The 12,470-nt window shown below is 32.9% G+C and overlaps 1 protein-coding gene across 6 annotated transcripts in view; it reads left to right on the top strand.

Annotated features, from left to right (window-relative positions):
* The window catches only part of LOC105227259 (cullin-associated NEDD8-dissociated protein 1), a 122,126-nt gene that overhangs the window by 54,583 nt on the left and 55,073 nt on the right, over window positions 1-12,470 (top strand). For 5 of the 6 annotated variants that reach the window (XR_007423734.1, XR_007423732.1, XR_007423733.1 and 2 more), the window contains exons 3-4: window positions 5,394-5,683; window positions 5,742-5,904. The exons of the other annotated variant lie outside the window; for it this stretch is intronic. Coding sequence is in view for 2 of the 5 variants with exons in the window: in XM_049462377.1 (XP_049318334.1) it covers window positions 5,394-5,683; window positions 5,742-5,904 (453 nt within the window). In the remaining 3 variants the exon portion in view is untranslated. The remainder of the gene's footprint in view (window positions 1-5,393; window positions 5,684-5,741; window positions 5,905-12,470) is intronic. 6 annotated transcript variants of the gene reach the window in all.

Raw genomic sequence — 12,470 nt, 5'->3', positions numbered from 1 at the left:
CCGCACAACGTTGGTTGCAACGTTTTCGTTCTGGTGTAGAGGTGGTCGAAGATGCGCTACGCTCCGGGAGGCCTGTTGTCGAAAATTGCGATAAAATCGCTGAATTGGTCGAAAGAGACCGGCATAGTAGTCATCAAACCGTTATAAACCATTTGAAGAAGCTTGGAGTCACTAAGAAGCTCGATGTATGGGTGCCACACGAATTGATTCAATAAAAATACCGCAAGACTTTTTTGACAACCAATACTATACAAATTGTAAGTATTTTACATGACGTAAAACATTTTATAATGTAGTCAAACATTATTCAATTATTTCGACAAATTTATTTCTTGAAAAATATTTTTAGATTTATAAAGCCGCATGACGCAACAGGTTTATTATAGAATTCAAGGCATATATTATAAGAGTTTAACTTAGTATTAATAATAAACAAAAATTAAACACAGCCAAAAATAATTAGCTTAAACTAAGAATACTTTCGTTTTCGCGTCAAAAAAAAAGTAGACAGTGGCAACAACCGTTGTTTGTTTTTAATACTTAATTCGTGGAAGCGCTAAATATCCTTTGGAAACCGTTACCATTCAAGAGAGTGAGTGTAGTAAAAGATATTTTCTATATCATTATTGTATTTTTTGAGGTTAATTCGCTAAAATATCAAAATTTGTAATGGGTAAGCGAACAACCAATGAAACGGTTAAAAAATCATATTAGATTTGCATAAAATAGGTAAATCTTTGCGCGAAATCAGAGAAATAGTTGAAAGACACATGGTAAATATCAGACTGTTGAAAATTTGTAACCACCGGGACGACCAAAGCGCCTTACTAACACTGAAGCGCCATCAATAGTACGGGAAGTAAAAACAAATCCAGCTTAAAACGCTGTTCATCAAGAGATATAGGGGAGACATCGGGTAAACCAGTACGTGCCAGTACAATCAGGAGAACGTAGCACAAAATCAATGAACTTGGAATTTGCAAAAAAGTATACAAATCTGGCTGAAGACTTCTGAGAAAACATTTTTTATACGTACGAAAGCAAATTTTAAATATTTTTTGAGGTTGAATTTGAAACAACCTCCTAAAATTTGGCGATCTAAAAATAAAGCCTTAATTGATAAGTGTGTTACCAACACCGTTAAGGACGGTGGAGGATCGGTTATGGTCTGGAGCTGTATGGCAGCATCTGGTGTTGGGAATTTTGTTTTTTATCGAGTCCACGATTAACAAATAGGATTATTTCAACATTTTAAAAAATTGCGTTGTTCAAAGCATTGAAAAATTAGGTCTAACAAGAAACTGGATATTTCAACAGGATAAAGATCCTAAACACGAGTCCATAATTGTTAGTGAGTGGCTGTTATATCGTACACCAAAATCCTGGATAACCCTCCACAGACCTCAGACATTAATCTTATCGACCATCAGTGGGAGCACCTTGACCGAAAAATCAGACGGAAGGACATTTCAAGCAAGGACCACCTAAATAAGGCTTTAATTGAAGAATGGAGCAAAATCTCCCCAGAATTAACGTGCCTAGAAGAGTAAGTGAGGTCCAGAAGTCCAAAGGAAAGTAAACAAAATACCAGAATCAATATTAATTTAGTTCATGTGCATAGATTGTAACTTCACAGTACTCTGTTTACTTTTTTTTGACGCGAAAAAACGAGAGTATTTTTAGTTTAAGTTAATTATTTTTGGCTGTGTTTAATTTTTGTTTATTATTAATAGAGGCCATACACGGGCACACATGTGTGTTCGATCTGTGTGAATTCGTTTGCCCATACACGACATACAAATCCATTTTGCGTTCATTCTTCACACAGTTAACATGTGCGACAGGCAACATTTCTTCGAATTTATTTCTAATGTAGCACTTTTATCTATTTCTTTGTATTTCGTTAATAAGTTATTCCAACTTTTATTTTTCTCAATTTTATTTTTATATTTATCACTTTTCGTTTAACAAATTGCCAATTAATTTTTTATAAGATCAATAAATTCAGATACGAAATCTTTATTAAGGGGAGAGCCTGCTTTAGAAGCTTCAAATAATCGCTTAAATCTCTTTAAAAATTATCTAACAACAAACAAAGTTATAGATTGGAACTCGAAATATTGTCGAAGCTAGAAGGGAAATAGTGTCCGAGCGTCAGACAGATACATACAAGTATATGAGTGCTTGGGCAAATAGCGAAAAGCGCGATTTCTCGGTTTTTTATTTTTACGATTATTCTTAATTGGCGGGCAAAGTTGGAATTGGGGCAAAGTTTATTATCTTTGGCATAAAATTATCTTCTATTTAAACTAAAAAAAACTAAGAAAAGTCAAGTTTCAACATATTTTTTAAACAAAATAAAGTAAATTTTTTTTTGGAATTTTCTTAGTTTAACTAGAAGATAAGTTATTAAAAAACATGAATCTCTTTGCATTTTTTGTTCCTGATAAATGCATATGCGAGATGCATCGGGTAATTGCTTCCTAAAGGCAGAATATCATAGATTTCGTATTCAACAAATTTGTGAAAGATGTTCAAATATATGACTATAAAGCCTAGACATTTCGCTTGAATCAATTATTTCCTTCCCTCCCAAAAAAATCCTCAAAAAAAAAATCGATTTTTTGAAGCCTCTAAAGCAGTCTCTCCCCTTGCAACTGTCCGCGATCTTCACAGCTCGGCGACACGAGAGAAATGAGATTTTGTGCGCTCACAACGCCATACACGATAAACATGTTCGCGCACCGATAGTAAAAAATCAAACATTTTCGCGAACATAGATCGGTACGCGAACAAGCCCATACACGAGTAAACCGCTTGAGTTCTATAATAAAACTTTTTATTATTGTATTAAAATCTGCGTTGTAATAAACACTATAATAGTGATAGAATTGCTGTCCTCAATTGTAGTACATATGATTGTTAGTTAGCAATAGCTATTATAAAAACCACAAAAATTATAAGTATTTGTAGAAGCCGAGTGATGGACATGAACATTTCAGATAGTTCTGAAAACACTAAAATCTTCTTTAATATTTGGACTACTCATCATACGTTGGTCGAAAAATATTGGAAGATAAACAGTAACAATTTGTTGGATATGTCAGATGAGTTATCCATATATTTGCAGACTCCAGTTAGAAGGCTAGCAGGAAATCCGCTGAAAGTAGTAGACAATGAGAAAACAAAGAAATCAAATGAAATGTACCAGATTAAATAAAATTCCATATTTGCAACGCATGGGTAAATAAGAATTTGTCAAAAATAACTAGAATTTATATAAATAGAATTTGTTTTGATTTACTTTGTATTATTATTATTTTTATAAACTTAAACTTCTGAATCCCCTAATTTTTAAATCCAACTCGGCACTAATTACTTCAGTGAGCTGGTTTCATTTTTCATGCAAAGATGTGATTAGTCTCGTGCGCAAACTTGTCGCATGCAGGGCAAAAGCTTTGTATGTTTATTCTAGATAAGTAGAAGTATTTATAACCTGCTACAGTATCTAGAACGAAGTTGCGCTAGGGTTACTCTTGGTTCAGGCGGTAACTAGAGCTATTGTTCTTTGGTGCTTACAGTGCCTTTAGTCGGTGTATTGTTTAATTTCGTCAACGTGTTGAAAGAATGTTCTCCTGATATTCCTAGGTGGCTCCGCTCCAAGCAAGTGAATGCAGGGATGGTTTCTATGGAAACATCCAAGCAGGAACTGTTTTGAGAGAATAGTATTATGTTCCTTTAGGCTGAACCCACACAGACTTATTCAAAACAGTTTTTTTTCTGAAACATTCTTTTCTCATACGACAACTGCTCATAGCTTCATATGTGCCAACGCACATCGAACAAGACGGAACGAAAACGCATGTTCGAGCTTTGACTTGTTTGAAGAGCTGTTGTCGAACTTCTTATGCATTTTAAGACATCCAACGCACATCAAATGCGACAAACCCGTCTTTGTTGCTGATCAATACATGCTAAGCTATGGTGCAACTCACACCGAATGAAACAGATAAGCCAAAACACACGTCTCGTTGCTTATACAAGGGCGGAAATGAGCTTCAAACAAAGAGCCAACATTAAATTTCGTTTTAAAATTGGTAAAACTTTTACCGAAACGTTTCAATTGATTCTATACCGTAGCAGAGTGCACGAGTGGTTTCAATGTTTTCAAAGTTTTCAAAGTGGGCGTGAGGGCATAAATGACGATCAACATATGGGCCAATCAAAATCCGTGATCACCGAAAATTCCATCGAAACTGTGCGTGAATTCATCAAAAGTCAGCCGAAATCATCATGAAATTCATGGAAATAGAATTGAACATCTCCTAAACATCAATTTACCGCATTTTGACCGAATATTTGGGCTTATAAAAGGTGTGCGCACGGAGTGTTCCGTGACTGACACATTGGGTTGTCAAAAAAGTCTTGCGGTATTTTGATTGAATCAATTCGTGTGGCACCCATACATCGAGCTTCTTAGTGACTCCAAGCTTCTTCAAATGGTTTATAACGGTTTGATGACTACTATGCCGGTCTCTTTCGACCAATTCAGCGATTTTATCGCAATTTTCGACAACAGGCCTTCCGGAGCATGGCGCACCAGAACGAAAACGTTGAAACCATCGTTGTGCGGTGGAAATGGAAACTGTATCGGGTCCATAAACTGCACAAATTTTATTGGCGGCGTAAGATGCATTTTTGCCTTTATCGTAGAAGTACTGTAAAATATGCCATATTTTCTTTTTATTTTGCTCCATGTTTGCGACGCTATAATTCACGAATGACTTAAAAGAAACGACAATCAATCAAACACGTGTTAGCGCGTGAAATGAACTTTCCAAAAAGGTATAACATGACCCAATGCGACGAATAAAACTAGAGCTACGCGCTTTCAGCGCCAACTTTTTTGACAAGACTTTTTTGACAACCCAATATTAATTAACCACTCCCCGTATTCACCTGATATAAAAAATAAATATTTTTGGAGCCTAATACGATACCGAAAAAAACAAAATTGAAGAAGAAGAGCAACTCAAACAAGACAAAACGGAATTATTTACAAATTTATCACAGCAAGCTCTAAAAGTACATTCCAAGTTATCTGGAGAAATGAACGGATGAAAGGTTTCTGGTAGTATATGTAAAGGAATGACAAAATAAATGAACATTTTTAATTTTTAAATTCTTTTCTTAATAGACTACATAACATACAGATATTAGAAAATAGATTTTATAATAATCATGTTAAAATTTTTTTGGTGTGAGGTATTCGACATCTATAATAGCGTATTCTAAAAGTTGTCTCTGCCATTACACATAACATATAAACAAGTATTTTTAGGGTTTCAACTATCAATATTATTTTAAATGTATAAAATTATTTAACTGATTAGGAAGACGTTTCGGTAAAACTTGAAGCACTGGATATACTCACCGACTTGCTTTCGCGATTTGGATTGTTTTTAATCCCTTTTCACAATCAGATTTTAAAAGCTTTGATTCCTCAACTAGAATCACCTCGGCAGGCCGTAAGAAAACGTTCAATTTTCGCACTTTCACATCTTCTTGCATTGGCGGATGATAGCATCTATGATGATGTCATAGTTCGTCTTTTGAAAGGTTTGGAAAACAACTCAAACTCTGGTGCCGTACGAACATACATCCAATGTTTAGCATCGATTTGGTAGTATATAATATATTTATTGAAATAACATTATATTTTATAATATTTTATAATATAGTCGACAATCTGGACCTCGTTTATGCAGCCATGTGAACACAGCTATAAAACATTTAGAAAGATACAGTCAGTGTGATGACGATGAAGTTCACGAATTTTGTCTCCAGGCGTTTGAAGCTTTTGTTTACAGATGCCAAGACGCCGTAGCTCCCCACGTGTCTATGGTATGTATCTTTAAACAGTTTTATTGTTTATTTAATTTATGTCTATACATTTTTTTATATTTGATTTCTATATTTTGGGTAGATTTTAGAACATCGGTTCCCGCATTTGGGGTTAAAATGAGTATGTACGGATAAAGGAAGTTCTCTAAATAAAGATAATAACTGGTCAATTGAAAAGTCTTCGGCATACCATAGTAATTCAACTTTTTTCCTATCCAACTTTTCGATATCATTTTGGTAGTACGATTTGTCGTTAGTTTAAAAACTGACCTCCGTTTCGGCGATCACCTCCTCCGACGAAATTCCTTCTTAGCGAGCATTCTTTTGAAGATGTGGAAGTAATTCGAGGCCCAATTCATAGCTTTTTGCCATCGATTTTACTGACTTGCGACCCGGTGCATTGGCGCACTTTCCTTTTCCTCAAATGATCGTTCATTTGTCAATGCGCATCCCAAAATTCAAACGCTATAACCAGCCAGCCAAATTTTTCACTTTTTGGAGCGGGTTCTTAGTGTGCAGTGCACTCGGATAACTGTAGATTGGACTTCAGTGAAATGATGTTTCATCCATTGTCACATATCGACGCGAAAATTCGGGTTTATTACGCTTGAACATCTCCAAACACTGCACTATATTATCAACTCCATCCACTTTGCACAGAGTTTTATCAGTTCAGTTGATATATTTAGAGTGTCTTCTATTTCAATCAGTCTCAATTTACCGCCATCGTCGGCAACAACCCCTTTTGGGCGTCACTGCGTTCACCGTCTTCGGTGCTCATTTCAGCACTTACTTAGCATACAATCCTTGATGGTTGATTTTCCTGCGATAGTCTTCGGAAACTCGTCATCAAGCAAAGTCTTTGCTTCAACTCTATTTTTTCCCTTCCCAAAGTAATATTTTACCAACAATTTTATTTTACATTTTTATTTAGTTTTTGCACAATAACAAAAGTATCTTCACTTACATAGTTAGGGCTAACTGAAACACATATGGATTTAATTCTAGTAGCGCCATCTGTGTATCGAACCGGGGAGTTTTCAATTGACCTGTTATATAAGTGGTTTTGATTGACTTACTATATAGTTTTTGTGATATTTGCATTTAAAGTTCAAAAATTCAAATAGTTAGGTTGGAATATATCTCTGCCTTTTGGTCTTTTGATTTTCGCGGCTATGTATAAAGCGCTACAGAGCTCATCATCTTTACATCTACATCTTTGAAAGGTCTTGACATAACCTATTGACAACCTCATAAATTGGTGATGATATCAGGTTGTCAAATATCTTACTTCCGCTTTTTTCTCCTTATTCAATGCTTTATAAAAAGTGTTACAGTGATCGGATATAGTTCAAATATGCGCCGTTCCGTTCGATAATCTGTTTCCATCTAGATGGCGACTTAATAATATCCGGTTTTGCCTCTAACGAAGGAAAACTTTAAAATAGTGCGAATTTCGGTGTTAGTGAACTCCATGTTTACACGTCTATAACTGTTGAACGCAATTTCAGAACTGTAGGTTATGTCGAAACCTTTCAAAGATGTATAGTATTGCCAGATACGGGCTCTGCAATACTTCATACAAGTACATAGCCGCGAAATTCAAAAGACAACGAGGCAGAAGGGAGATATTTTCCAACCTATCATTTTAAGTACGTTTTTTTTTTAACTTTTATATCCATTAACAATTTGCGCTTATTTTATATTAAATAGTGCAAAAGAACTTATAATTCAATATTCAACTTATATTTAATTTTTCACACAAAAATGGGGTTTGCATTCTAACAAATATTCACCTCACTTTATCCACAAATTATGGGAAGGAACCAAAAAATAAAGAAACCAAATTTTCGCGTAGAATTCTTTTCTGCATTGTTGGTTTTAGCGTTGGCGGTCTTCGCAAAAGTAAACCAGATTTTTTACGAAAGGCTTCTTTTTGGGTTGACGGCGCTTCAAAAAAATAACCCTAGTCGGTCCAAAACCGGGGTGCTATCGTTCATTCGTTTGCAAAATATGTACTTTTTGTTTGCATGCAAGCCTTTGTTATTGTATGCATAATTAGTCTAGCGTTAGGGGATATAAAATTAATTTTAAATGCAAATATCTCAAAAACCATTAGTCAGCGACAAATCTATACATATTCTTAATTCTTAACATCGAGAACATCCCGATCATCCCATTTCAACTTAGGATTTTTACTTAAAACGTAATTGCAAAAGTTTAATATTGAAATATGATTATTTTTTATATTTTTGTTATACAATTAACACCGTATATTCTTTCGAGTAACCGCAACGATTCATCTATCTAATCATTGCTTAGTATCATCTACAAAAGGTAGCTTAACGTCAATTATTAATATATTAGGGGTATTCTCTTGCTCTTGCAAGATTGCAGATTGCAAAAATACTACACCGAAATATACAAGGGCACGAGAGCACCCATTGCAGAATCTAGTGATATATAAGCGACTGATTCAGTCAATTTATTGTAAATGACTATTGTGCATGGCTATTGTGAATTGGCGCACCTTCTGCATACATTTTTAACAAAAAAACTGTAACAAAAGTTTATAATTTAAATAGATATTATAAAATCTAATTAAAATTTACCTTCCTCAACAATTTAACGTCAAAATATGACTTTATGTAAAATGGCAACTACAACAGGGTTGCAATTTTATTTTTGCGTGACATTGCACGCAAATATACATGGGTTTTGGTCTGACATATTTTACAGCCCTTGCAAATATTTTTCTGCGTGTGTTTGTTGTTGTGCCGTTGTAAATCTGCAATTCTTGCACCGTGCAACGGGTTTTGCAAGAGCAAGAGAATACCCCTATTATAATATTTTATAAAGTCTAGGAAAAAAATATTTGTAAGGGTAAAACTAACTTAAATTTAATGAAGCAAGTTATACTTTATTTTATATTAAATTATAAAATTTATAGATTTTTAAGTTTTAATAAAAATTTATTCAGTTCAAATTAAGTTTGAATATTTTATACTGTAAACAAACATGTTAAAATTAGTTTCATATTTTATTGATCTAAAATCATTTTGTTTTTATTTGCTACGTCGCATAGCATCGATGTCAAGATTCGAAGCATCATATGGACGATATTTTCTTATAATGTGCATCCCTAGTATCTTATGTGCTTGTAAAAGCAGAGCACGTTAGTTTAAACATAAAATGGCAATGATTTAAATCAAATCCAAATAGCGACTAAAATATTACATAATCACAAACAGCTTTATGAAACTTTGTACACATTGTCATAAAATACGGTTAAGCACAGAGAAGTGATTTAACCAAGCTACCAAATATCACATAAAGGATCATATTAGAGAGGGCATCATTGATAAATATTTTTTTTGAACTGGGCACTGTCTCTTATTACATTTATATAAATATTATAAACTACAACTAAGTGAACACATGAACCGGTATGTCGATGGCAGTAGCACCTCCCACTTTTTGGTGAAATCCCATAGCTCAGCAACTACTCGATCAGTTTAAATCAGGGACCGGAAATAAGAGTTATTTTACAATTTTTAATAAAAAAAATCATACGTAAAGGAACATCGTAGAAAAGTTTTGTTTACACCATCATGATTTTTAGGTGAACTATATGCGAAATATTGTATGATTTTTAAATTTAGATTTTTATATATTTAGATCAAAAATAAAAGTTATTTTTGATTTCTATTTTTTTAGATCAAAAATAAAAGTTATTTTTGATTTTTATTTTTTTAGATCAAAAATAAAAGTTATTTTTGATTTTTATTTTTTTAGATCAAAAAATAAGAATTATTTTTGATTTTTTTATTTTTAAATCAATAATAAAAATAAATTCAAAATTTGTGGCATAATATGTTTCTTAATTTCTGTTAAGCTTTAAAGTAAAACTAAGGTGTACGGTTATAATAACAGCAAAAAATAAATAAATAAAAATTTTGAATTGATTTTTATTATTGATTTAAAAATATAAAAATCAAAAATAATTCTTATTTTTTGATCTAAAAAAATAAAAATCAAAAATAACTTTTATTTTTGATCTAAAAAAATAAAAATCAAAAATAACTTTTATTTTTGATCTAAATATATAAAAATCAAAAATAATTTTTATTTTTGATCTAAATATATAAAAATCAAAAATAACTCTTATTTTTTGATTTTTTCGATAAAAGTCATAAGAGTTACGGTCCCTGGTTTAAATCAATTTTATATATGAAGTGTACAGCAGAAATCTTGATACCCTACCACTTCGAAGACATTTTATGAAATATCCGATAAATGCTGGATGGTATTGCGATCTGGGCTCTGTGAAGTTGTTAATAACGTAGTGATTGTGCGGTACGTTTGGGATCGTTGTCCTGCTGGAAATAAATTCTCCCAGGCAATCCACATCATAAGTCGTTTATCATATCCAAAAATGTTATATTTTGATTTGTTGGGTAAATAATATTGTCCCAGATATCAAATCCTTTGAGATTGTATGATTTAGCAAACTCCAGCTGTTTATTATCTTCCCTAACAAAGGAAATTTTCCTAGCATTGTATGGCTTAATATATTTCTTTTTATTGATCTGCCCACTGTATTCCTTGAAACAATGGTTTTTAAAGATGTTTCCAATACAGTAGATATATTCAGAGCCCTTATGAATGGATTTTCCTCTATTGTTCTCCTTATAATTAGTTTATTTGTCTCAATCAGCTTCTTATTGCGGCTTTTCCTCTTTTTGAAATATTGTATTACCTTTTGTACCGTTGCTTTACCTGCCGATATATTTTCCGATCGCATATTAATTTCCATCTTTATGCATACGTACCATAATTTGTCCCCCTTCTAATGTCAATTCTTTTCGAAACATGATTGGACACGAAAAATATTTTGCTTCGCTGCGAATAAATGACCGTATAAAGTTATATTTCTAATATTCTGCAAACAATTTGTTTCTGCCATGGATTGCAAGTCAAATATATTATTCATTCGCGCCCTGGCTACTTCAAGACGCATTTACTGTGTGAATTTATTACTTACAGTTAATTCTTTAGCTAACGTTGATGCAACAGCGAAATTTGGCTACTTTCTTTCGATTACGAAAGATTACAATGTAGAATATCAGATTATTACCAAAGTTTCTCAAACTATTTAAAATTGCGGGAAATATCTTAATAATAAACTAAGAAATGTAAGGATAACAAAGCTTATGCTCTACGTATATACTTATCTCATAAAATTCTCGTGCCGCGGTGTCTGTTGCCATACTTTAACGAAAGACTGGAGAAATTTGGTGTGCTTATATGATACATCAGCTGCCACGCGCAACTTACTCCTCTAATTTCGTAGAATTTTTTCGGGATTTTTTTTTACGTTTTAAGTAAGCACAAGTAAATTAATGTATATTATTTAATTATAATTATGGTTTTTTATTTTAGTACGTTTAAGTGAGTGAGTAAAGTACAAAATAGCTTTTCTTTACTTATATAAAGCTGTCATTTTGTTGTTTTTAAAATAATAACGCGACTAAACTTTGTCTTTCAATTAAAAAAAATATGTGAAAACATTTATTTCAATTATAGTATATATGAAATCAAATTAAGTTTAAAAATATAATTTTTTCATCGCATGCAGTTTATTTTGTAAAGCTCGCTAACTTTCAAATGTTCTAGTCTATAACTGAAGATGTTTTGTTTTTATTTTTTAATATTATTGATAAATAACAAGTCACTAACTTATTTCGAATAAAATAAAATTCCATACCCCAAAAGGTACCAATCGTAAACTACAGTATCACATTGTCGAATTGGACTAATTAATGACAGCTAAATGCTGTATCTCAGTAGTTGCACCTAGTGCATCAAAAACCAAAAGAACTGGCAGCATAATGGGGTCGTAAATTGTTTTTTGTTCATCATTAAGTAGTGAAAAATTGCGAAATTAATGATGAACAAAAAACAATTTACGACCCCATTATGCTGTCAGTTCTTTTGGTTTTTGATGCACTAGGTGCAACTACTGAGATACAACATTTAGCTGTCATTAAATATACGAATTATTTATCATTTGGCATGAATGCACTATGGCAAAAAACATTCGTTCGAGGCATTGTATAGGGTATTGAATGATATAAGAAAAAACAGCGACAAATTATTTGACAGCTCTCTGTTACTCCTTTCAGATGATTTCAGACATAATTTCCGTTATTCCACGTCCAACGTACGCTGATGAAATCAACGCTTGTTTAAAACAGGGACCCGTAGTTATAAGTTTTCTTTTAGAAATCACTCAATATTGATTATGCATTGAATTTTACAATTATTTTCACCGGTAATGATTAATTTTACGAGGGCTGTCCGATAAATAACCGACCTAACCATGATGCACGCGACTTTTTCAAATTTTTTTTTTTTATTTTTCTACATAGTCTCCTTGTAACTCCACACACTTCTCCCAGCGATGCTCCCATCTCTGCAACCCTTCCAAATAGTACTTGGCGTCTTTGTCTTTTTGTTTCGGGCGTATAATGATGAATCCAAGTTTCGTCTACAGTTATCAATCG

The sequence above is a fragment of the Bactrocera dorsalis genome, chromosome 1 (assembly GCF_023373825.1).
Source record: "Bactrocera dorsalis isolate Fly_Bdor chromosome 1, ASM2337382v1, whole genome shotgun sequence".
Taxonomy (NCBI): domain Eukaryota; kingdom Metazoa; phylum Arthropoda; class Insecta; order Diptera; family Tephritidae; genus Bactrocera; species Bactrocera dorsalis.
Note: the sequence above shows the minus strand (reverse complement) of the source record. Positions and strands in the feature narration are given on the sequence as shown.